The sequence below is a fragment of the Arvicanthis niloticus genome, chromosome 25, assembly GCF_011762505.2.
Source record: "Arvicanthis niloticus isolate mArvNil1 chromosome 25, mArvNil1.pat.X, whole genome shotgun sequence".
NCBI classification, from domain to species: Eukaryota; Metazoa; Chordata; class Mammalia; order Rodentia; family Muridae; genus Arvicanthis; species Arvicanthis niloticus.
In genome coordinates, this window is record NC_133433.1 from 35570924 (window position 1) to 35596829 (window position 25906).

Consider the following 25906-nt stretch of genomic DNA (forward strand, 5'->3'; position numbering starts at 1 on the left):
AATAATTTCAAATTCTGCTGGTGGAGATGTGAAATAGCGTCGTAAAAACTTCGGAAACTGCAGTAGACTCTCAAAGGGCTAATTCCAAGAGAATTGAAAATATGCGTCCACAGAAAATCTTGTATATGTAAACTCATACTATATCACTCAAAATTGCCCCGAAGTGAACGCCTTGGCTTCCAACTAGCGTCAAACAGCTGTGGTATAGCAACGTAAGACAACACAATAGTCTCTTGAATTAAAAAGAGAATTAAGGGATAGCACAATATGGATAGCTAGCTCTTTAGTGCACTGTGCAAGATGAAAGGCACAAGAGTCACAAGTTGTATGTTGCCATTCATGTATGAAATAGCCAGGATAGGCAAACATGAATACAAATTTATGATTCCCTAGGGCTTGGTAAGGTAGGAAAAAGTGACTGATAATGAATAGGGAGGGAGTTTCCCTCCTAAAATTGTGGTAAATACATATAACAAAATGTACCATTTTAGTCATTCTTGAGTGGAAGCTGAAAGTCACGGAACTATAACACCGTTTCCAGTACTTTCTCACCTTCCTCTAACTCTATACCATTTAGTTATCTTCTAAGTTTCTGGCAATAACCATTCTCTCTTCTTAAAATTAGCTACTCCAGAACTCATAAATGAAAGAAATACAGCATTTGCTGTGTTGTGCCTTTTATTCTACTTCATAAAATGTCCTTAAGACTCATCCATGTTGTAGATGTTAGAATTGTCTTCCATTAAATGGACAGCAAACTGTTCATTGTTTCTTTTCTTGGTGCTGGGGACTGACCCTGAACCCCCAGGCCCCATGCGTTGCTTGTGAGGTAATGAAGATACCCTAAAGTTGAACAAAGTTCTGAATAAAGCCTGCCAGTTGTTGATTTTGAGACATGGTCATTCTACTATAACCCAGGATAGCCTTATAATTTATCTTGAAGCCCAGGCTGGCTCTGAACTCAGTTTGTAGCATAGGCAAGTCTTGAATTCACAATTTTGCCTCAGCTTCCAAGTGCAAGCCTTATATGTACATTTCACTCTATCTGGCTAGTGGTGCATTTTTAAATAGATGAATTCTATAGTATGAGAATTAAAGACCAATAGAAGTTTTACCAAACAATAAAACTACTAAAAACTTGGACTGGCTCAAGTGTACTACTTGGCAGAATAGACCTTTCTCTTCAGGGGAAAAGATTTCAGTTAGGAAATCACTATGTAACGTATGTCCCACAGTTTCATATAACATGCACCAGCTTATTTTCTTTTGTATTTTTGTGTTAACTCTCTGGTTGTTTTGCTGACTTGGTAAACATGACAACACAGACACGTCTTTTGACAGTCTGATTCCAAATTGGGGGAGGGGGCAGTTTTTTTTCTTTCAATCTAAGTGAAAAGCAAAGCAATTAAAGTCATGACTCAAGCAGTCGGTTACAGCTGACTGGTTCACACTGAGTGGATGCAGGTCTTGCATCCACTGCTGCTTTCATGTCACTGTGAATGACAACACAGTAAAAGGGGGCATTTTTTTTTTTTTTTTTTACATTATTTTGTGTTCTTATGGCCTCTGTGGAAGGGCCTGGGTAGTAATTCATTTTGACAGTTAAGTGGATGGGATTTGGAGTCACCAGGGAAACATGAATCTGCATGGATCTGCAAGAACTTTTCTAGAGAGGTTTAAGGGGGAAAGGTTAAATGTGGTGCAGCATCCTGTGGGATAGACATCTTGGACCCACAATACAGAGGTCGTGAAATATCAGCATTTATCTTTTAATTCCTGACTAAAGACCCAATGTAACCAACTGCTTGGCGCTTCTCCTGCCACTATAATCATAGTATGCTTACACCACCAGGATGGACTGTTCCCTCAAACCAAGCAAAACCAAACTCCTCTTAAGTTGTTTCTGTTTGCTATGTGTCACACGATGGATAAAAGCCAAGGGCTGCCTGATTTTCCCAATCGTCCATCCAACACACACTGAAAACTCTCAATCACCAGTTTTGACTGGGGAGTGGATGTGTGCTGTAATTCTGGTTAAAGACAGACCTCAAGAAATGGAGTATGCTGTGGAGCTTCTCAAGTAGGGAAATTCAGGATCTCCCCACCCTACTGTGGCTAGAGAGTCTCATACCTGAATGCAACTTCTCAGGATGTCACAGGCATCTCAGTCTACAAAAGAATTAATCAGAAGATGAAGAAGGTAAGAGGTGAGAAAAGAATCTTAAGTGGTGAACATATAGGACCAAAAGAGGCCATGGTGGAGGTCTGAGAGAAATGCCAGGAAGCCTCCTTCACCACACAGCACCCCAGGGACACCAATGCTGCAGAGGCCAATGGCTCCCTCCCACTTGCCACCCACCCCCACCCCAGCATCACGTGGAACTGGCTAGAGCCACAGGGATCTGGAAACTTCACGTTTCAACTGGGCATAAGTGTGACCAACTAATTTCCTAAGTATTTTTTTCTTTCTTTTGATTTCCTCTTTTTCACATAAGGATCATAGTGGCTGTGCTTGTGTATCCGTTGTTTCAGGGTTACCGTTTCCCTACCCAGTTTAAGGTGGTTTTCAGTCTTCAGCCATATATATGCTCCTTGTTTTCTTTCTCTTATCTTTACCCATTCCCTTAATCGTAACTTTCCATAAATTTAACAATATCTAAAATCTGTGGACCCTAACTGTACCCCAACTTTCCCTTCCTATTTTGTCTGGATTATTTTTCCCTATTAGATTAATACTTAACTTTTTTTCTTATCTATCCTACTTCTCTTTCACTTTTAATCTTAGTAACTAAAGTTTGAGTCTACTAAACAGTGTCCTTGCTTATCTTCCACCACTCACTGAAAGTCAAGGAGCCAGTGCTATTGACTAGTATGACCCTGTGCAGTGGTAATAAAAGGCACCCATGGCTGCTCTCCCAGTTAATATCCCACTCAGGGAATAATTCAGAGCTTCCATCAGGTACTCTGAGCACCTTGACTAAGGAATTATTGTCTGAACTCAATTCTACCATATTCAATTCCTACCTGATCATCAAAAATACTCAACTTGGGGGCCAGAGAGATGGCGCAGCAGTTGAGTGCTTCCTGCTCTTGCAGAGAATGCAGGGTTGGGTTGTGGCACCCACATGATGGGTTACAACTACCTGTAACTCCAGTTCCTTAGATCTGATGCCTTCTGCAGGCTACTGCACATATGTGGTAGGACACGCACTCACTCAGGCTCACCTCATACACATAAAGAAATCCATGCCATCTAGTGAGAAGAGTTAGATGAAGTCCCAGAGAACTCAAAATAGAATTCTAAGTATGTTCAAGGACACAGATAAAATTTGAGTGAAATAAGGAAGACAATGGATAATATGAAAGAGGAATTAAACAAAGAGAAACTTACCTGAAATGGTGAAAATAAAACTCATGGAAAATCTCAGCAACAGAATAAATCAAGAAGACGACAGTATATCTGAGCTTGAAGACAAGATGGAGGAACCAGAACAATCGAACAAGAACAGAGATAAAAGAATAAAAAAGTACCAATGAGAATCTCAAGATATATATGACATCTTTAAAGATCAAATCTTTGGTTATAAGCATAAATGAAGAACCACGTCAGTCCAAAGGCGCGCACACACACACACACACACATTTTCAAAAGAACTGAAACAAAATAGCCCATGATTGAGGGGGGAAAAAGCCAATTCAAATACAGGAGGCACTTAGGACCCTTAAACGACTGTATTAGACAATAGCCTCCCCTCACTACATTAAAACTAAAACTCCAAGTAAAAAGGACAAGCATATAAAATGTACCAAGAGAAACGTCAAGCCTGTAACATATAAAAGTAGGTCCATCAGAATAACAGCAGATTATTCAAGTGAACTTTAAGAACCAGGAGGGCCTGGACAGATGTATTTTAAGTCCTGAAAGACAACAATGGCCAACCATACTACTACACTGAGGTTGCCCGTAGGCGTATGTTTTGGACACTTGGTTCCCATTTGGTAGCACTGTGGGGTGAGATTTGGAATGTTCAGGACGCACAGCCCTGCTGGAGGAAACGCATCATTGGGTGTGAGCTTTGAGGGTCTACAGCCGTGTTCTCCTGGCAGGCCCCTCTCTGCTGTGTGCAGCTGGAAATGTGACCAGTCATCTTCCCATTCCTACATCCCCCACTGTTACAGACCCTCTCTCCGGAATGGTAAGACAAAATAAATTCTTCTGTAAGGTGCCTTTGGTCATGGTTCTCTATTAGAAAAAAAAAAGAAAAGAAAAGTAACTGATTCAGCGAAGCTATTGTTCGCAATTGAGAACACATTTTTCAGTGATAAAAACAGGCTAAAGGAGCCATGTCCACTAAGCCAGATCAGCAGAAAATACATTAAAAAATCTTTCTGACCAAAGAGAGAAATAAATGCACCTCTGCAGCCATAGGAGAGAAAACAAGTTAAGCAAGAGAAGAGGAACAAAATCAACAAGATGTCAAGAATCAACATACAGCTTTTAATAACAACTCTGAATACTAACACTCTCAATCAAAAGACATTCATGAATTGGATCAAAATGCAGAGATCATGTATTTGGATTTAAAAAAAGACATCAAGTTGGGAGAGGAACATGTATGTTGTGGGGCAAGTTTGGGGTGGGGGGAGACAAGAATGAGGCAGAGATAAGGCCAAAATACGTTGTATACATGTATGAAATTCTCAAAGAATAAATAAAAATGTAAAAACGCTAGTAATTGAAGTCATCTAGCTACTGTACCATCCATCAAAATGTACCTCAGATGCTTTTTCCTCTGGACTTGTGATAAATTATCCTCGATTAAGATTAACAACCAGGACCAGAGAAATAGCTCAGTGGTTGAGAGCATTTTCTGCTCTTCCAGAGGACCAGAGTTCAGCTTCTAGCACCCATGTCAGGTGGTTTACAAGCACCTACACCTCTAGTCTCAGGAGACCTGTGTCCCTCTTCCGGCCTCTGATGATATCTGCATACATGTTGTAAATATACACATGCACACACATACAAAAATCTTCGCGATAAGTGCTAGTGAGCGACATCAATGTATTATTAGCAAAATAAACTAATGTGTGAATGTGTGTGTACATATATATTAGGAATTGAACCCAGAGCCTCAGGGATACTAAGCAAGCAGTCCACCACTGGGCAATGCCATGACACGTGGCTGTCACAGAACAACCTGCAGGTGTGATGTCTCTTTCCTTTCATCATGGAGGTCCTGGGCATTAAACTCAGCTCATTAGGCTTGGTGACAAACATGACTGGTAAATCATCTTGATAGCCTATAAACCTTAATTTTTGAATGATTCATGGCAACCACTAGAACACACACACACACACACACACACACACACACACACACACACACACACACACACCAAACACAGCAAGTCTGTATTTACTATCTAAAAAGAACTGAAAAAGTCTAGTGGAGCTGGCCATTTGTGTGTTGTGACAGTACTGTAACTTGGCCTTCTATATTCCATAAGTTAATTATTAACACATAACAGGAGCTGCTGACCCCTGAGGTTGAATTAGGGAAAAGCTGGAAGAGGCTGAGGAGGGCGATCTTTTAGGAACAGCAGCAGTCTCAGTTAACCTGGACCCCGAGATATCTCAGTGGACCACCAGCCAGGCAGCAGACATCAGCTGATATGAGGCCACCAACACATATACAGCAAAGGACTGCTGGGTCTGTGTTCAGAGAAGATGCACTTAACCCTCAAGAGACTGGAGGCCCCCAGGAGTGGGGAGGTCTGGTGAGAGGTGATCCTATTAATAATTGCTCAAAGTATAGCAGGTGTGAGAAGCAATGAACCCATGAAATACATTCCCGCAAAGGAGAATTTATGATAAAAAAAATTTAGGTGTTACTTTTGAATACAGGATTTATAAAATCATTAAGTGTCTGGTTCTTCCAGCGAGCAGGGTTAACATTCTTCTTGTAGCCAAACATACGTAAAAACTATCTACATTTTACGTGCAAGACGCTTTGACCACTTAACTGCTATAGAATGGCTTGTGTACTAATAACTTATTCTCTATCGTTAAAACTTTGGTTAAATTTTCAAAAATTATTATTTGAACACAGCACAGCATTTTTTTCTAATTGAACACTTAAGAACCAGAAAATGTTTCCAAAAATTGCATTTGTGTACGAGCGTGCTCAAATGTGTGAGAGGACACTGTATAGACGCTGACTCTCTCCTACTGTGTGGGGCTCAGCACTGGTGGCAAGTGTCCTTACTTGGTAAGCCATCTTGCCCATCCCAAAAGATGATTTGTATGTAGGTCTGTCCATCCACTAAGATGTGTTTAAAAGACTGTAAACGAACAGCAACACAATTTGCCATTGTACTAAAAATGTGAAATAAACACAATACATCTCTAATTGGAATTCTATCAGTGAAGTTGAGAACAATTTTTCCTAGTGTCAATTTAATATATATGAAAAGTAGCAAATAACCCAAATACTTGAAAAAACTCTCTTATTTTCCTTTTGTGTGTGTATGTGTCGGCATGTGTGTGCACCATGTACATGCTGGGTGCCTGGGGAGACCAGACGGTGGTTGGGGTCCCTAGAACTGGACCCAAAGGCTAGTGTGTGCCACCAAGTAGCTACTGGGAACTGAATTCAGGTCCTCTGCATTCCATCTCTCTAGGCCCTGTCCCAATATTCTGGGACATATTCATTTTGCTATTGATTTCTTTAACACACAAACATGACTTCTTATTTCAAGATACTCAGACCATTGAAAACCCAGGATATGGTTTCTTATTACTTTCAATGTTCATGTTCCCACAGAACTCATGTGTGCCATCTAAGCCCTAGGTGAGAATACTCAAGGTGGGACTTTGGGAAAGCAAAGGAGATCTCCCCTGGGGAATCTAAAAGCCTCTTCTACTTCACCAGGCTCTAGCTGGGAGACCCCAACTACAAAGAAGCTTTTCCCGAACAACAATAACAAACCTTTACTTGCCCAAGGAGAATGGTTTGTAACAAAGAAAGTTAGTAACAATGACCTTTAGAGGTCAATGGCTAAAACATTACTTCAAGTTGTCATTAACATAACAAGTCATTAACAAGGCTGCAGGGCTCAGTGGTTAAGAGCACTGACTGCTCTTCCAGAGGTTCTGAACCACATGGTGGCTCACAACCATCTGCCATGGGATCTGATGCCCTCTTCTGGTGTGTCTGAAGAGAGCAATGGTGAATACATAAAATAAATATACTTAAAACAAAATGAAACAAGCATAATTCTAGGTTGAGGAGGCTAAGGTGAGAGGATCATGAGTTTAAGGCCAGGCTGGGCTACCCTGAGAGATATCTCTAAAACCGAAACAAACTGGCAAAGAGCTAACCTCTCAAATAACCTTTGAGATTATTTTGGTAGTTAACATGAAATAGTCCAATTGTTCAAAAGGCATATATTTAATAAAAGACTTACAGTATGGGAGAAAAGTTAAAGTTGAAAATTAGAATTTTGTTCCCTGACCCATATGTCAGTATACAGTAGTTCATTCTACCCAAATATTTTGACAAAGTTGTATACCTTTTTCTCACACAAAAAATAACTCATCTTAGTAGTTACTACTATAACCAATGCTAATCTTAAAGTAACAACAGAAATTAAAATGTTGATCATTAATCTTTTGCTAATTTTATTTTACTACTCAAGAAACATCAAAAATCTAAAATTCGTTCTTAAAAATATTGCACTTTAATTTTTGGCAATTTAATTAAGGGATATTAGAGTAAAAAATCATAAATGTACAATTTTTGTCCTGATTTATAATCAACAAATAACTCTGTATTAAAGTAGAGCTGACATAAGTACCCAGATCAAATTATGTACAGTGTCGGTGTAACATCTCACCTGTGCGGGAGGTCCAGTGCACTGCATGCATACAAAGACTACCTGTCACACTGAAGCACCGTCTATCCTCATTCTGCTGAACGTATTTAAGCCAAAGGGTATGGACGAGAAATATTTTTCATTTGTCAAGGTACCACGTGCAAGGGAAGTTTGTTCTTAGTGTGGCTAAGCTCATGATAGTGTCCCCTAAAGGACCTGGAAAACTGTCCTCTAGAACTGGAGTCCCAAGAAGCACCCTTTTAAAATAGCTTCTCTGTACCTAACATATTTTACCGTTGTGAATACGAATGTTAACTGACTTGTTGTGTTTGTACAGCCAGTTTTCTGAACTATTTCTAAGACACGCAAAGCTACCAAGAGGCATGTGTACTGCAGAGATAGGGAATACTCTTATTAGCGTTCATGAGGCCTTTTGCATGTCGGATCCCTGGCACTACAAAATGAGTAATACTGAATACGTTACTGCTAAATTATTGTTACCTTCTGTTAGAATGTATAGGTGACACACATTCACACTGACCCAGACTTGCTATTTTATTAAATAATTCACAACTAGGTAAACATTATAGAAGGCTACTTCTTTTTGTCAATCTAAAAACATGATCAATTAGGAAGGCAGTTTTGAAATAGCTATTTGCAAAAACAGACACCAAGGTTTAGGCCTATTCAACAGTACACCAAACCTTCAAGGTGTCAAAAGGACATAAGTAGAAAACATCTGTAATATAAATATGTGACAGAGACGTTTATATTTGGCACCTCCTAAAAACATCCGGAAGCATTTTATTCTCAGTTTGCTGGGAATTCTAAAAATTTCTGGCTATTAAATATTTTTCTTTTCCTCTAGAGGAAAAATGATGCACGGATGGGAACTGGGTATTTCCAAAACCAATGATTGCTTTTTGCTTTCTCTTACGGGGCTGCGAGCAGTAGCTGCTACTGCCCACTAGCAGAGCCCGTGCTCCCTCTGCCTTGGCATCTGAATCCTACTAAGAAGGGAACAGTGAATTCTCATGGGAAGACAGGGTTTCACCATAAACCACCATGTGCCATTTGCATAGTTCTGCTATAAAAGTCATAGAATTGTAAAGATATGAATACATCTTATCTTAACTGTAACAGACTATTAAAACAGTCTACCTTGGATGTGTTAGTGTAAACTTAACAGGAAAAAAACAGTCAATAGCAAAGTTATCTTTAAAAATAGGTTAATGCTAAGAATAATAGCTTCAAATTTTTGTTTAAAAATAAGCTTAATAAACAAGAATACAAATTCCAGTTCAAAACTTAGCTCTTTGAAATGCCCTATTTCTTGCATACAGCAGAAAATACATATTTCATAGTTTTCACTGTTACATATAAAAATGAGGCACTGTTATACATAGTTGAATATATTCACACAAGTAGGTGTTTCCAACGCTTCTGAAGGCCAGACGTTCATTGGTTTCTGAATGTCAAAAATGTTCACAAAAATAAGTCTTCTGAAGGAGGGGCGTAAGAAAAACCAACAAATGCATCATCTGCCTCCAGAACACTGGCATTCACTATAGAATAGTCAGAAGACACGCACACAGAATAGGGAACGGTTTCTTCAGTGAAGACAGCGTCGAAATTTCTGATATCATCTGGTCCAGCCTAAAACATCAAAAGCACAGAATCATTCACCTTAGCTTTTCTTTCATTAACTCAGTTCATTAATTAACTTGTTTTCATTAATGTAGTTCATCAAAGTATCTTTATGACTTTGCATATTTCCCCTGGTGAGCTTAGATTTCCCCCACGTTATTATTCTGTTCCTCCCTTCCCACCTTTATTACAGTGAGATTTGTCTTTTTACTGTTAAGTAGAAGGAGTAGTGATGGTGAGGGAAAAGAAGGCCAGCATAGCAGAGTTGTATATGCATATATATATGCATATACATACGCACCTTGCTCCTTATACATCACCATCCCTGTGTACAGAAACAAGGCTGAGGGAGAGCTCCAGGGTAGTAATTTATTTTGTGCCTGACTGTTCAGTTTCTCAAGTTTGGATGGGTAGAGCTTTCTTAAGGAGCAGTGGGGCTGTTTAGAAAAAGCCATGAAAAGTGGATCTTTGCTCTAAGAGAAGGTCATGAAGCACTTGGTGAGGATGTCTTGGCTGTAAAGGCCTGAGGGCAGCTGCTGGGAGAGGAGTAAAGCAGATGCTGACCTCCAAGGCAACGTCTCATTCAATGTGACACTGAACCTTTCAGTGAGAAAGAAAATCTTTTCCTACAGATAGGAACTGAGATACAAACTGTGGTGATCTGGCTGTAAAGGGCATGCAAAGCCTCCAGGCTCCACAGGGAAGCGAAATCCTTTACACTCCAAGACAAGAAGCCCAACTGAATTACACAGACAGGGACTCAGGGCAGAGACAGTAACCCCAGGATATCAGTTAGTCCTGTAAATCTACAAATCAATCAGACAACAGGGAATGAACCTGAAATGCTTAATTCTCCCATGTAAGAAAGTCTCTTCAGAGTATAAAGCTCAGGATCCAAAGAGAGCAACTACAACCAAAGAACAGAACCCTTACCCAGCAAAGACAAGAACAGATAATGACACCAAGAAACACCTCAAACACTGAGCTCCAGATGCCTACATCCCACACAAAAACATAAACATGAACAGCCAAGACAACAAGCTCCACCAGAATCCAATAACCCTATCATAGGCCCCGAGAAATGCAACATAGCTGAAGCACAAGACACAAACTTCAAAATAGCAATTCTGAATAACCTTAAAAACGATATGAATTTGGATCTATTTTTATTTTTCTACATATATACTGCTAGTTAGACCAGCACCATTTATTGAAGATGCTCTCTTTTATCCATTGTATTTTTTTTTTTTTTTTTTGGATTCTTTGTCAAAGATCAAATGTCCATAAGTGTATAGTTTTATTTCTGGATCTTCAATTCTATCCCATTGATCTATCTGTCTGTCTGTCTCTGTACCAATATCATGTAGTTTTTAATCACTATTGCTCTGTAGTATAGCTTGAGGTCAGGGATGGTAATTTGTTGGGAGCCGCAGTGCCAAGATGGCACGGACATCCTGTCCTCCCACTTGTAAACAACTGACTGCGCAGGTGCAAAAGGCAAAAGGCGCGCCAAAGTCACTGCCCATCCCGGAGCGTAATATGGGGTGATGAGTGAACAGCCAATCAGAAGTGAACACGCCACTCTAGGGTACATATAGCAGTGCCATTCCCGGGCTTGGGGTCTTTTCCGCTTTTGCTGTTACAAGAAGTAAAGCCTCATCTGTAGTGATACCTGATTACTGCCTCCGTGTCCTTATTCGCGGGCGAAGGGGACACAGAAGAGGTGCGCGGAACAGTAATTCCCCCCAGAAGTTCTTTTACTGCTAAGAATTGTTTTCACTATTGTGGTTTTTTTGTTTTTCCATGTAAAAGTGAGAATTGCTCTTTCCATGTCTGTGAAGAATGGCCCAGAAGCATTTAAAAGAAATGTTCAAAGTCCTTAGTCATCAGGGAAATGCAAATCAAAGCAACCCTGAGAGTCCATCTTATACCAATCAGAATGGCTAAGATCAAAACCTCAGGTGACAGCACATGCTGGTGAGCATGTGGAGAAAGAGGTACACTCCTCCATTGTTGGTGGGTGGAATTACAAACTAGTACAACCACTCTGGAAATCAATCTGGAGGTTCCTCAGAAAATTGGAAATAGATCTACCTGAAGACCCAGCTATACCATGATGCCCCACCATGCCACAGAGGCACATGCTCCACTATGTTCATAGCAGCCTTATTTTGATAGCCAGAAGCAGGAAACAACCCAGATGTTCCACAATGGAAGAATGGATACAGAAAATGTGGTTCATTTACACAATGGAATACTACTCTAAGAACGAGGACATCATGCAAGCAAATGGATAAAACTAGAAAATATCATCCTGAGTGAGGTAACTCAGACCCAACAGGACATGCATGGTATGTACTCACTAATAAGTGAGTATTAGCCAAAAAAAATTGTATGGAATACCCAGCATATAATCCACAAAACTCAAGAAGATTAACAAGCCAAAGGGTCCAAGTGAAGATTCTTCAATCTCACTTGGGAGGGAGAAGAAAGCAATCATGAGTGGCAGAGAGAGGGAGGAAGGGAGGGATCTGTGTGGAAGAGGGGAAGGGAACGAGAAAAGGGGAACATGATGGGGGTATTGGGGGGGGGTGACAGGAATAAAGTCCTGAGGGTCAGTGGAATGGAAACTGCCAACCTCTAGGTGTGGAAGGTGGGGGGACCCTCTAGAATGTACCAGTCCTGGAAGGTGAGAGACTCCCAAGATTCAAAGGGAGGAACCTTAGAGGTAATGCCTAACGGAGGGGAGAGGGAACTTGTAGAAAGACAGGACATCAGGTAGAGAGATGGGGTTGCCATCCCAGTCAAAAACCCAGAATTGTTCCTATCTAAAAGAACTGCAGGGACAAAAGTGGAGAAGAGATTGAGGGAAAGGAGGTTCAGTGACTGGCCCAACTTGTGATCCAGCTCAAGGGGAAGCTCTAAGGCCTGACACTATTATTGGCGCTATGGTGTGCTTACAGACAGGAGCCTATCATGGCTGTCCTCTGAGAGGTCCAAAAAGCAGCTGACTGAGACAGAAGCAGATACTTACAGCCAACCATTGGACTGAAGTTGGGGACTCCTGTGGTTGAGTTAGGGAAAGGCTGGAAGAAGCTGAGGAGGAGGGTAACCCCATAAGAAGAACAGCAGTCTCAACTAACCAGGACCCCTGAGATTTCTTAGTCACTGAGCCACCAACCAGGCAGCATACACAAGCTGGTCAGAGGCCCCCAACACATGTACAGCAGAGGACTGCCTGGTCTGGCCTCAGTTAGAGAAGATGTGCCTAACCCTCGAAAGACTTAATCACTAAGGTGATTAAACTGAAATAAAACTGAATAAAAAATTTAGAGAGTCAAACAAAACTTACCACAGAGGTAAGTCCTACCAAATTAATGTGTAATCGTTTCTTCCAAGATTGAAATGCTCTACAGGAAAACCTCTTGAACAGAAAGGTAAACATATAGCTTCAGGTAGTAAATCAAACTAATCAAATTAGCCAGCTCCCATCTCCACGCCCAAGTAAAGAAACCAAGCTGCAAAGAAGATTGTGAGACCAGAGAAGCTGCCTGGAAGGAGAAACCAGCCCCTTGCCTGCAAGAGGTTTTGACCAACTGAGTCACTGGAAGGGACATTCTCCAACCTGTGACGTGACTGCGGGCTGTGCAGTGTAGTGTGTTCCAGGTTCCCAGATTTTATGAGATGTCTCCTGTGCTGGGGTGGGTTTGGGTGATGTAGCTATCTGAGTAATTTCTGCTCCAATAAGTACCCTTTGCCCCTATTCCTGCAAGGAACCCCAAGAAAACATTAGTTTATCAAGTTGGACTTCAGTGGCATTTGTTCTTTGGTCTGTCATGGGCTTTTTATCTGGGGTGAGTGTGTTGTTGGTTTCCTCTGCCACTCAACATCAACACAGTACAAAACATGGAAGAATCTTGGGTGCTGAAGATAAGGTAGAAAAAAGGGGATAGCTCAAAGAAATGTTAAATCTAAGAAAATCCAGCCAGAAAACATGCAGGAAATCTGGGACACCAAATTTACAAATAATATGGAGACCAAATCTACAAATAATATGGAGAGAGGAGAATAAACCCAGGTCAAATACAGAAAATATTTAACAAAAATCATGAATGATGATTTCCTCAATGTAAAGAAGAAGGTGCCAAATGTGCACGCACACCCATGCGAACACACGGCAACTTTGGAATCACACCCAGATTGGCATATTGGTATTGTCACTTTTCATCTATCTGTGACTGTCCATCTGCTAATTTATAAACAGAAATACTAATGAGGGCCTAACAGCAGTGAGTCTGCAGCTCCTCTGAGGCGCAGGTTATACACATCAGCCAAACACAAAATATGTATGTCCAGGGAGGAGGCCGTTGGTGCTTACCTCCTGATGACTATAACAATCTATTACTCTATGTCGAGTTCTAAAACTCTACATTCTGCTAATTCTGTCAGTGCATCTCAGATTGGCTTTTTGCTTAAAAACATACCTTTAGTAAACTGCATTCATCAGTAGATCTAACAAGGCTAGCTAATATGAACATTTTAATAATACTATTATTTTCTAAAAGAAATAGGACAATTTCTATTTCCATGAACAAATTTTTGCTTAGGGCTTAGGATACAGTTAGACTGATAAAAGTATTTAACAAGCAAGCATGAGGACCCGAGTTCAGATCTCTAGGACCTATGTCACGATCTGAGCAGGGTTCATACATGTATCCTCCCGGCACCAGAGAGGCAGAGACAAGTGGATCCCTGCAGCTAACTGGCAAGCCAGCCTAGCTGAAGTGAGTCAGCTCAGGTTCAGTGAGAGAGCCTGTCTTAAAAACTAAAGTGGGCAAGACTGTGGAGGATACTTCAACCTCTGACCTACACACACACACACACACACACACACACACACACACACACACAAACAGAGATATACCCACAAAATCATGTACATACAACACTATACCTATACATATTTGTTTGGAAATAATTGTACTTGGATGTTGGTTTACTACACACACAAATCTTAGCTTCCGTATACTAAGACCATCCTTCTGACCTTTGCAAAGAAGCAGTCATAATTACTATGCAGGAAGATATTTAATTTAGCTGTGGTGTTACTGGTCACCTTAAAGTTTCTGTTGCTTTCTTTTCATTTTTTGTGGAATGTTAGGCAAGTCCTCTACCACTGAGTTAGCAACTCTCAGATATTTAGGTACTGGCTCATTCAGGTTGGCTGTGGGGATCCATTTCCAAAATCATAATGAATTTAGTTCTAGATTTTACTATTTTAGATAAAATACATACTTACCACATTAGGGTTAAATGGCGGTGGAATCTTTTTTTGTACAAGGTCAGTCCAGCTGAGGGACTCAAAAAAAGGATGATTCTGGATTTCAAGCTAGAATATTAAAAAACAATTTTTCTTTAGTAATGACAAAAATTTAAGTATTCATTGAAGAATGTTACAAGGTTAAACTACTTCCATTTGCCACTCAATGTTTTTAATGGGATATTTATGTCCCTCTTGGTCAGGTATTTAGATCAGCTCCTTGATAAGTAATGTCACTTTCACACACAGTTTTCCCACAGGTCAAACAGGGTTAACAATTCTGTCCTAAATATTTCATGGAGTTTTAAAAGATGAGCATAAAAATGTGGAAAAGAAAATATTAGTCTTACACGGGGGCAGATGGGAAAGCCACGAGAAGGGGCCTGCTTACCCTACGGCTCACCACAGCTCAGTAGAGTCTGGTTCTATAGCAGTTATAAAGGAGGGTTCAACCAACAAAGCTTGTGGGTTACAAAGAAACTTCTTAAAGAAAGCAATGTCTCAACTGGGCACTTTAAAAAAAAGATTTAGTTTATTTCATTTGTGTGTGTGTATCTGCAGGTATGCATGTGCACATGTGTGAAGTGTGTGCATCTGTGTGTGTGTGTGTGTGTAGGTGTGCACAGAGTTCAGAAGAGAGATCAGATTCCTTGAAGCTTGTGTTACAGCTGTTGACTCAGTATGTGTGCCGGAAACTAAACTCTGCTCCTTCTTATTTCTTAAAAAATAAAACTAAAAAATGAACAAAGAAAATGATACATGACTATTGACTTCTGAAAGCTACATTAAGAATTAACCAGACAGTAAGTAAGTAAGTAAGTAAATAGATAAATAAGTAAGTAAACGGATGACTGAATGAATGGAGATTGTTTCAGACAACATGAAACCCATGAAAAGGTTAGTTTGGTTGAGAAAGTGATATTCTCTTGTCTTTCCCCTCCCCACAGTTGCTTAAATGTAGAAGTTGGTACAGAGCAGTGAGGTTTGTTTCTCAAACTTGTGGCCAAAATAACCAAATGGAAAATGAAGGCACTTTATGTGAAAAGAGAATTAGTGGGATTTCAATTTTTTTTTTTTCAAGACAGGGTTTCTCTGTGTAGCCCAGGCTGTCCTGGAGCTCACTATGTAGACCAGGATGGACTTGAATTCAGAGATCTGCCTGCCTCTACCTCCTAACTATTGGGATTAAAGGTGTGCACCACCACTGCCCAGCTAAGATTTCAATTTTTTAAAAATGAGATTTAATGTGACATTCTAGTTTTAGAGGATGTGTGTGTGTGTGTGTGTGTGTGTGTGATCATGTGTGTGATACACAAGCCGGAGGAAATGCTTGGTTTTTCTGTCACTCTCCAGCTGCTGCTCAGAGACAGTTTTTCAATGTCGCTTCACCTAGATGGGAGACTCTTTCATTTCTCCCTCTCCACTTGGGGTTACAGAAGCATGTGCTCTGCACAGCTTCTCACATGGGTCCTGGGGATCTGATGCAGGCTCTCCGGCTCGCTCAGCAAGCAACTGAGTCACCTCTCAAGACACGATTTCAATTTATAATATGCTTTAGCCATGGTACTCAAGAAACTCAGGCTGCAGTATGAAGAAAGCAGACACTGTGTGAGTCTGAGGGGTTTGCAGACAGGCTCTGGACTGAAGATACAAATCTGTGACGTGAAGGCATGAAGGTAGCTAAAGCCACCGCACCAAGAAGAGGGTCTGAGGACAACCACAAGGCAGTACACACACAACAAGGGACCGAGGAAGGTCTTGACAGTTTACACAGCAGAGTAAGGAGGAGAGCCCAGAAAGAGTTTGAGAGTTTCAGTAAAGGCTGGGAAACTAAATGGCTATAAGAGAAAGCGGAGGGATACAAGTGTTAAACCTAATGTTTAATTACCAAGTGAAGTAAGCAAAGCACTAGGCAGCAGGTATCTGTGTAAACAAAGGCACACACCAGTTCCAGACAAAAGACAGAGGTGGGGTAGACCTTCTCCATGGCAGCAGAAAGATGACGCAGCAGCAGAGCAGGCTAGGCTCACTCACACAGCAGCTACATCCCCGTGAAACAGAAGGCAACACCATCTGCAGTAAGAGCTGCCTGCCAATCAAGACGTTCCTCAAAGCTTGAAGAAATACAAACATTTACTTTTTTGGTGCGTCACTGTTTCGTTTTTATGTTGGGGATCAAAGGCAGGCCCCATTACACACTAGGCACATTATTCCACAGAGGTATACCTTTAGCTTCTATTATTGTTATAAAGAGCATACTGTTATAAACAGCCTCAGGTTGTTTCTGTTGGAGTTGTATTTAGTCCGTGTGACAATCTACACAACATTCCCTGGTTAACAAGAAGGTCTGGCTGCCTATATGTGTTCTTGTAAAACCGAGACCAAGTAAGTGTACAGTAAACAGCACTTTTTTTCATCACGTGTTTAATATGTGTTGTTTTTAGGACCGGGACGAGAACGCAGTCTCTAGTGATGGAAAAGCTGAGCACTGGCACATTAATTAAATCCCACAGAAGTATAATAAAAGATATATGCCAAAGGGATCTGGAAGCTGAGAGAGAGGGTTTAAGACAATGAGCAGGCAGTGCGAGCATTGGACAAACAGCCTGGCGTACTGCAGCAGTGAGGTGCACAGGAGACTCATGACTATGACTGGGCTGCACTTGCTCCAACCGGGTGTTTTCCTCAGCACTGTTCAGCAGCCCAGGGACAGGGCAGCTGAGCTCAGGGTTGTGATTTCTGACTGGCACTACAGAAGGATGAAGGAGGTATCAATGCTAACAAGACTGAGAAAAACAAGACAAAGCGACCCACTGAACAGCGAGGGGGTGGGCGGAGGGCGGTGGCAAAAGGAGCCACTCAGTTCAAGTTGAAGGCTGAAAACAGCCGCCAAGATTTTCTGCAAAAGAGAGGGGAAAGTTCATGTTTCTTACCAGTCTGTGAATTTGCTGACATTAACATGATATTGATAATATTAGAAGTTGAGTTCCCTGATCTGAAACAATGGAGAGATTCCACCATTATCTCAAGGAGGTGCCAGCAAATTCTTCATAGCCTGTCTCAAAAGCAACTCTTAAGAATTTACTGTTATTTTGTGTGTATGGATGTTCTGCCTGCATGTGTGTCTGTGCACGCCAGGCATCCAGTACACTTGGAAGCCAGGAAGGGCCTTGCGCGGCCTGGAACTGGAGTTACAGATGATGATGACCAGCTCATGGGATGGGGATCAAACCTGGTCCTCTGGGAAAGCGAGCAGTGCTCTTAACCCGAGCTACCAATGCGGCCCTTTACATTTTTCTTAACAAAGAAAATAATTTGAACACTTACATATCCTTAAACCCCAGCAAAAGCTTATGAGCTGGGTGGTTTGTGTTGTAAGTTTGTATTATTCAGCAGTAGAAATGTAAATTTCTAGGTTGGGTGTGGTGGCACATTCCTGTAATCCCAGCACCTGGGAGGCAGAGGCAGGGGGATGGCAGCTAGTTTGAGGTCAGACTGCACATCATAGACTTTTTCCAAAATAAAACAAACAGTAACAACAAAATATATAAAATTTCTGGGCATGGCACGCATTTCTAATCCTAGCATTCAGGAGGCTGAGGTAGGAACATTCGATTGTGAGCTATGAAGTAAAACTTTCTTCTAAAAAAAAGTTAAACTGACAAAAAAAAAATCAAAAGTAGTTAAATCTCATAAAAGAGGGAAGGAGCAATTGTCACAAATGAAAATCAGTAAGTATCAGGTGATAGAAGCTGGATACAGAACTAAGTTAAAGTACAGGAACACTACTGGAAACTGGGGACCAGAATCCCCCCATCTGCCCTGATTCTGAAATAATATTTCACTAAATACCAAATAAAATAAGGATTTATCTCCAAATTTTAAGTAAGTTTAACAACTGGTACTCAGAAACATGATACATACAAAGTCTTCTTTGGCACCAAGTCGATTTTGTCTGTTTTTTTCTAGGAGTTCTTCCAGAATGGACCAGGCTGTGAGGCTCACTCCTGGTCTCAAGTTTAGGGGCTTGTGAAGAATATTATCATACATTTCAGCAACATCTCTGCAGTAAAAAGGAGGCTGGGAAAAAAAAAGCAAAACAACACGAGAGGTTAGTGAACTCTGTGAAAATGGTTTGAAAGATGCTGAACTGTTGAGTGAGGACACCTTCAATCCCAGAACTTGGAAGGTAGAGGCGGGTAGATCTCTGTGAGTTCCAGCAAGGTCTACAGGGTGAATTTCAGGCCAGTGTTTCTTTTGAAACACTGTGTTTCAAAAGAAAATGTTGCAGTTGACCTTGGTCTTCAGGGAGGAGCTGGGCCCTGAGAGTTGCAGAAACTCATGGCCCTCTTGGAGAATGCAGACATCAACAGTGTGTGGCAAAGACACTTTACAGCCTAATGCACTATCAAGCTTAATTCATGTTCGCTGGATGGAATAGTGTTGTTACTAGCTCTTTGTGAACTGCTTTTAAATCACACACTTGTAATAGTATGTTTTACAAAAAATAATGATGGCCAGCCATATCATAGTATGGTGGTTTGAATAAGAATCTCCACCTCCCACCCTTGCCCCACAGGCTCCTGAATACTTGAATGCTTAGTCACCAGGGGGTAGTACTATTTGAGAAAGGATTAGAAGGACTGGGAAGTGTGACCTTGTTGGAGGAAGTGTGTCACTGGGGGTGGGACTTTGAGGCTTTAAAAGCCCATGCCAGATCAAGTGTCTCTTTCTGTATCTGGGCCTGTGAATCAGGATATAGCTCTGGTGCCATATTCCTCAGCATGATGATACTGAGTTAAGCCTCTAAACAGTCAACGAGCCCCATATTAAATGTTTTCTTTTATAAGAGTTGCCTTGGTCATGGTGTCTCCTCGTAAGTCTCTTCACAGTCAGAGAACAGTGACTGAGACACAGGTATGATGACAGTTACGGGTAATAGGCATTCCAGACAGATTAACTATCAAATATCAAATGATTTAAGATTTGACAATAAAACCATCAAAAAATAGGAACCTGAAGACAGTGTTCCTTCATAGGTACATGTGACAATTACAATTTTTGGAGAATGCCTTATAACTAATTATCTAGCTTTGAAATGAAAATAATATTTAAAGTTAATGGAGTTTTATAGTTCTGTCAATTTTCAGGGTTTTTTTTTTTTTTTTGTAAGAAAGTAAAAAAAAAAATTGCCTTTTAAAATACTTTATTTTATACTTTCAAAGTCCTTCAAAGAAATAAAAAGGATTCTGAAATATCTAATGACAATAAAGATGGCTAAATAAAGTTAAGTTATTAAGTGGTAATCTGACATCCACTGTCGTTAGCATTACTTAAAAGGTAGCTTTTAACAAGGCATTCCCAGTGGGGGAAGGACGGTGTTATCTGCCTATTGTTATGTGGAATCTAAAATATGCTGAACTTTATTGAGCTCCAGCTTGTAGGACACACACACACACACACACCTCTCCCCACCCCCTCTCTCCTCAGCTGATGAGCATTTAGCACCAGCAATGTCTGCTACATGGTCGCTCATGGGCTGCTCTATACTTAGGGACCACAAAAACTATGTAGAAAGCAATCCAAATATTTCAAATGGGCTAGAGAAAAGAAAAATTTAGGTACTGTCCCAGGAGATGGCTCAGTCACTGAAGTACTTGCTGTGCAAACAAGATGACCTGCACCCAGATCTTCAGTATCCACATAAAATGCCAGTCATGCCTGTCATCCAGTGCAGAAACACAAAGCTACTTAGGGCTTACTGTCTCAAAAAATAAGGTGGACATCTATTGAAGAAGACACCTAACAGTGACTTTTGCCTCCCCGCCCCACACCCCACATAAAAGAAAAACAAATGAACTGTTATGAAGATATGTAAACCAAAAAGCCTAAATAGGTTGCTCTGGGTTGGAGTGGTATCTTAGTAGAGTAATAAAATTTCATTTTAACCAGTAGCTCTGGCTGGCCTCAGGCATCCTTACTGAAAACTGTGGAATTCAATTGCACAGTAAACATCTTCTCCCCCCCCCCCCCCCCCCCCCGTGAATTCTTTAAAGCCATGATGTTTTCAGAAGGGAAACAGGTGGTATCCAGTGGTATAAAAGCTGGAAATGCCTGTATTAACTCAACCCCTTAAAAACAGAAAGAAAGGCAAAGGCATCATCTTTTAAGACATAATAGTAATATGTTAACTGAAAACTTTTCTGCTTCCATCTAACACGGTTTCAGACTCATTTAACAAGGCCAGTACTGCATTGCTGGTACCACCTAAGGATTACTAGTTACTATGTTATTGACGGTGCAGTGGAACCAAAAGGAATAGAAACACATACCAGCCCGTACAGCATCTCATACAGAACAGCTCCCAGGCACCACCAGTCCACAGTGTTGTCATACGGCTGTTTTCTGATCACTTCAGGTGCAAGGTACTACAGAAAAAATGGGAACATGACAGCAACCCAGTGAACACAGACAGAATTTAGGAACTAGAAAGGGAACAAATTTTAGGTGCTGTTACTCATATTAAAGACGTACTATCTACATTTTCAATGAGTTGTACACTCTCTTTCTGTCCTTCCCAAGGGTCTTGTGGCATGTCACATCACAGTGAAAAATACCCACTATACATTCTAAGTCCCTAGAAATTTGGAAGCTCTAACAGGTTTTATTTCACCTCTTCTATAGACGTAGGGTGTGACTTGTATTTATATTTTATAAATTATAACAATGATCAGACATATTTCTTACCTCTGGTGTACCACAAAAAGTTGTGGTGGTATCAGAAATAGCAATTCCTTCTTTGCAAAGTCCAAAATCTGTTAAGACAACATGTCCCTGACAAATAGAAGGCAGTAAGATAAAGCAATGCGCAGACATAAATTAACAATGTCTAGACACGAATTAACAAGCTTTTCATTGTAACAACTTTTTATTTTCTGTGTATGCGTGCCTGTGTGAGTCTATGCTTACCACAGGAAGGCAGGTGCCTGAGAATACCAGAAGGCATCAGGCTCTCTGTAACTAGCGATACAGGTAGTTGTGAACCACTAGATGTGGATGCTGGGAACCAAACCTCGGTCCTCTGTAAGACTACCAACTGCTCGTAGCTACTGATCCATCCTTATACTCCCTTACACTTTTTTACACCTTTTTACATTTATTTTAAACCTTGTACATTTATTTATGTGTGCACACACACGTGCATGCATGTGTGCAGGGCAGAAGACAACATAAGGTCGGTTCTGTCCATCCAACATTGGTCCTGGAAATGGAACTCAGGTTATCAGACTCTGAGGCAAGTGTCCTTAACCCATAGTATAATCTTGCTAGTTGCTTTTTTTTTTTTTTTTTTTTTTTTTTTTTTTTTTTTTTTTTTTTTTTTTTTTTTTTTGAGACAGAGTCTCATATAACCCTAGGCTGGCCTAAAGCTTTTGGATATCTTGAGCCTCCTGCCTCCACTTCTCAAGTGCTGGGATTACAGGTATGTATAGCTGTGCTTTTTTTTTTTTTTTTTTTTTTTTTTTGTAATCCCAGCACTTGGGAGGCAGACACAGGCGGATTTCTGAGTTTGAGGCCAGCCTGGTCTACAGTGTGAGTTCCAGGACAGCCAGGGCTACACAGAGAAACCTTGTCTCAAAAAACCAAAATAAATAAATAAATAAATAAATAAATAAAGTGAATCCAGGGCTTCCTGCATGCTAGGCAATCATTCTACCCACTGAATTATATCCCTGAAGCTGAACTGACCATTTTGAAACCCTTTTTATTTTAAAATAACTATAATAACAAGTAAAATTTCAAAAACAGTAAAGACTGTAACCTCATCAAGCTTACCCCAGAGCTGACATTTTGTTTAAACGTCAAGCAAGAAATTCCCATTAGTACAAAATTGCTAATTATAATAATGTATTTGGTGTCACTATTTTGCATATGTGCAATCCCGTGTATATGTGTGCAGTTCTATGCATTTTATGTATTCTCACTACAGTCATGACAGACAACTACTCCCTCACAAGGGGCCTCATGCTCATTCCTTATCTCTCCTTTTATTGAACTTTGTCCCTTTATAAACACTAACAGGATAATCAAAGCATAAAGTCACTTCGAGAATATTACAGAAGTGCAGTCACACAGTATGGAACCTTCAAGACCATTTCCTACCATGGCTAACGATGACAAAGAAATGAAAACTACAAGATTTTTAAAAAGATAATACTTACCATTGAATCCAAAAGAATATTTTCTGGCTTCAAGTCTCTATATTGAATTAAAAGAAAAGAAAAATATGACTCCCATCTGAAATATCTCAAGAAATTGTAAGCATTTTAGGAGGTATTTTCCATGTAACACGTGATTCACCTGTACACTATTTTGATGGAGTGCAGGTAACCCAAGGCACTGGCAATCTCAGCAGCATAAAACCTGGCTCTGGGTTCAGGAAAAGACCTTTCTCTTTGTAGGTGAAAGAAGAGCTGCAGGAGGGAGGGAAGCTGTTAGTGTGGTCGCATGTGGCATCACACAACAATATCATTTCTGATACACTTCTGGGATGGAAGCTCACGAAAGCCCAGCTGTCCTGTCCGTATCTCTCACCTTCAACCGTGTGTCTGTCTCTTATCTAGCTATTGTACCACTGTCTTCACACATGTCTGTTGCTCTCACTGACTTATTTCATCAACCTGTACTGCACTCGGTACTCAGTGTGGCAGTCTCCGAACCATTCCAGATAGCCACTGTAGAAAAGATTACGGAAAATCCACAACCCTGATGCTGCCATGTAACTACCTGTAAATACCATTACTGGGCCTTGTGGATAGCTTAGTAAACCAAAAGCTCTGTGTGAGGTCTTTATACACTTATGTTATTTCATCTTCCCAATCAACAGACCTGAGTGAGCTAGGAAACTGATGAGGAAGCTAGCTCAGAAAGGCTGATCTGTCCAGCAGCCTAGAATTCATTTTTGGCATTCCACTTGGTTCCAATAAAATATTAAGTAGTACACAAAAATTCCATGTCCCAGGTCAAGGTTTGAAAACAATGGAAGAACAGGAGGAGTAGGACACAGCGGTGCATGGCCATCACCCAGCACCCAGGCACAGGGGTGCATGACCGTCACCCAGCGCCCGGAGACTGGGAGGGAGGGCTGAGACTGAGGCCTACAGCCTAGGCTATCCAGTGAGACTCTACATAAAAAACAAACAAACAAGCTATGTTGGCACATGCCTGTAAGCCCAGCACTCAAGAGGCTGAGGCAGAGGGATTATCACAAGCTTAAGGACAACCGTGGGTACACAGGGAGTGCCAAGTCAGAAAGAACTACATACATAGCAAGGCCTTGTCTCAAACAACAGAAACAAGACAACACACCTAAAAGAAAGTTAATAACAGAACACAGGATAAGACCACACTTTGCCTCAACCCTTCTTCCTAGCATTTATCCAGTCCTCCTACTGCCAGCCACACTGAACCCCTCCACCCCAGTGCAGTCACTCGGCAGCACGTCATGCCCTACCCCGGCTCTCCTGGCAGAGCTCATCCTGTCGCTGACAATAAGCACCTTTGCACTTCTGCTGCTCAGGTCTGAACAACCACAGTGTAAAAAGGATCCAAAAGCACAGGCCCAAAAACATGAAGAAACCACAGATAAAAAAGGACACTTGCAGTGGCCCCTCATCCACTTAGGTGTCTCCCGTGAACATTTCCAAGACCCAGGCAGGGAAGGGAGGCTCATGACTGAGATGTATGTCTACCTTCAATCTGAAGTGGAACAGAGTAGCACTGACAAAGTTGTCTCTGAACTCAAATGTTTTATTGCTTGTAACTCATTTTATATTTCATATTCATTCTCTTTCTCTCTTGTTTCTTCCATACAGGGTTTCACCGTGTAGCCCTGGCTGTCCTAGAACTCACTTTGTAGACCAGGCTGTCTTTGAACTCACAGAGATCTCCCTGCCTCTGCCTCCTGAGGGCTGGGATGAAAGGCGTACACCACCATACCCAGCTTCCTTCTCTTTTTCTGTCACCTTTATTCTATAGTCAACTGAAGTACAGTGACATTGAGTCTCTTCTCTTTGCTGAGAGGAGGGACAGAGGATTCCTTTGTAAAGGTGTTGTAAGATATACTACTTAAATAAACTTTAGAGACATTTGCAGATCAGAGATCAACTGAATTAGAAATCTAAGGGGACTGGGAAGTAGAAGACCAGGGATGGCCGACTGGCTGAAACCTGTTACCAGGCTGCCAAGCTCACTCAGTAGCTACAACTCCATGACTCGCTCCGGCCAGCTGGACAGCTTTGTCTTATACAATGTGGCTGTCATGATGATAAAGTAAGTCCCAAGGAGCCAGAGTCCTGGGCATATAAGACTTTACACACACTGTCACTGTATCAGTCACTGCAACAGTAGCATCTTTAAGAATGGGTTTCAAGCCGGGCGGTGGTGGTGGCGGCGCACACCTTTAATCCCAGCACTTGGGAGGCAGAGACAGGTGGATTTCTGAGTTCGAGGCCAGCCTGGTCTACAGAGTGAGTTCCAGGACAGCCAGGGCTACACAGAGAAACCCTGTCTCGAAAAACCAAAAAAAGAATGGGTTTCAATAGTTTTCTGACTAAGAGTTTTGAGGACCATGGTTTACTGGCACAAACAAAAGAGGGGACTCTGATTACAATTATCTTTTTCTTTAAAAAATAAAATAAAATCCTTTCTCTGAGACAGATCTTGCCAGACTCTAACATGCTGGAATAAATATGTACCATCAGGAAGGTGATACAACATCAAACAATCCCTTACCGACTTAACTCTGGGGAGGGGTCACTCACTGATGAACAGTTTGATCATTTTAGAAAATCACATGTCTGGCTAACATTCCTAGGCAATGGTTGGAACAATTTTGCGATACAGCATTGACAAAACCACACACAATGCCTGCAACTTCTCTATGTCCTGCACGGCATGTGGTCCGCTGAATATTGTTTTCACTCTACAAACAGCTGTTGATAAAGCACAGTCAGCTCAAAACTTACATAAGAACCTTTCAGATCTCATGCTACTTTTTTTTTTTTT

General features: G+C 41.0%; 1 protein-coding gene across 5 annotated transcripts in view; it reads right to left on the bottom strand.

The window, feature by feature from the left end:
* Positions 1-7432: 7432 nt before the first annotated feature.
* Sgk3 (serum/glucocorticoid regulated kinase family member 3) overlaps positions 7433-25906 on the bottom strand; it is a 101150-nt gene continuing 82676 nt past the window's right edge. For 4 of the 5 annotated variants that reach the window (XM_076924399.1, XM_076924398.1, XM_076924397.1 and 1 more), the window contains 7 exons: positions 23201-23313; positions 23062-23098; positions 21590-21676; positions 21175-21270; positions 18767-18922; positions 14822-14911; positions 7433-9531 (listed from right to left, as the gene is read on the bottom strand). In XM_076924399.1, the coding sequence (XP_076780514.1) occupies positions 9361-9531; positions 14822-14911; positions 18767-18922; positions 21175-21270; positions 21590-21676; positions 23062-23098; positions 23201-23313 (750 nt within the window). In that variant the 3' untranslated portion in view covers positions 7433-9360. The remainder of the gene's footprint in view (positions 9532-14821; positions 14912-18766; positions 18923-21174; positions 21271-21589; positions 21677-23061; positions 23099-23200; positions 23314-25906) is intronic. The other variant, XM_076924396.1, reaches the window with a different exon arrangement.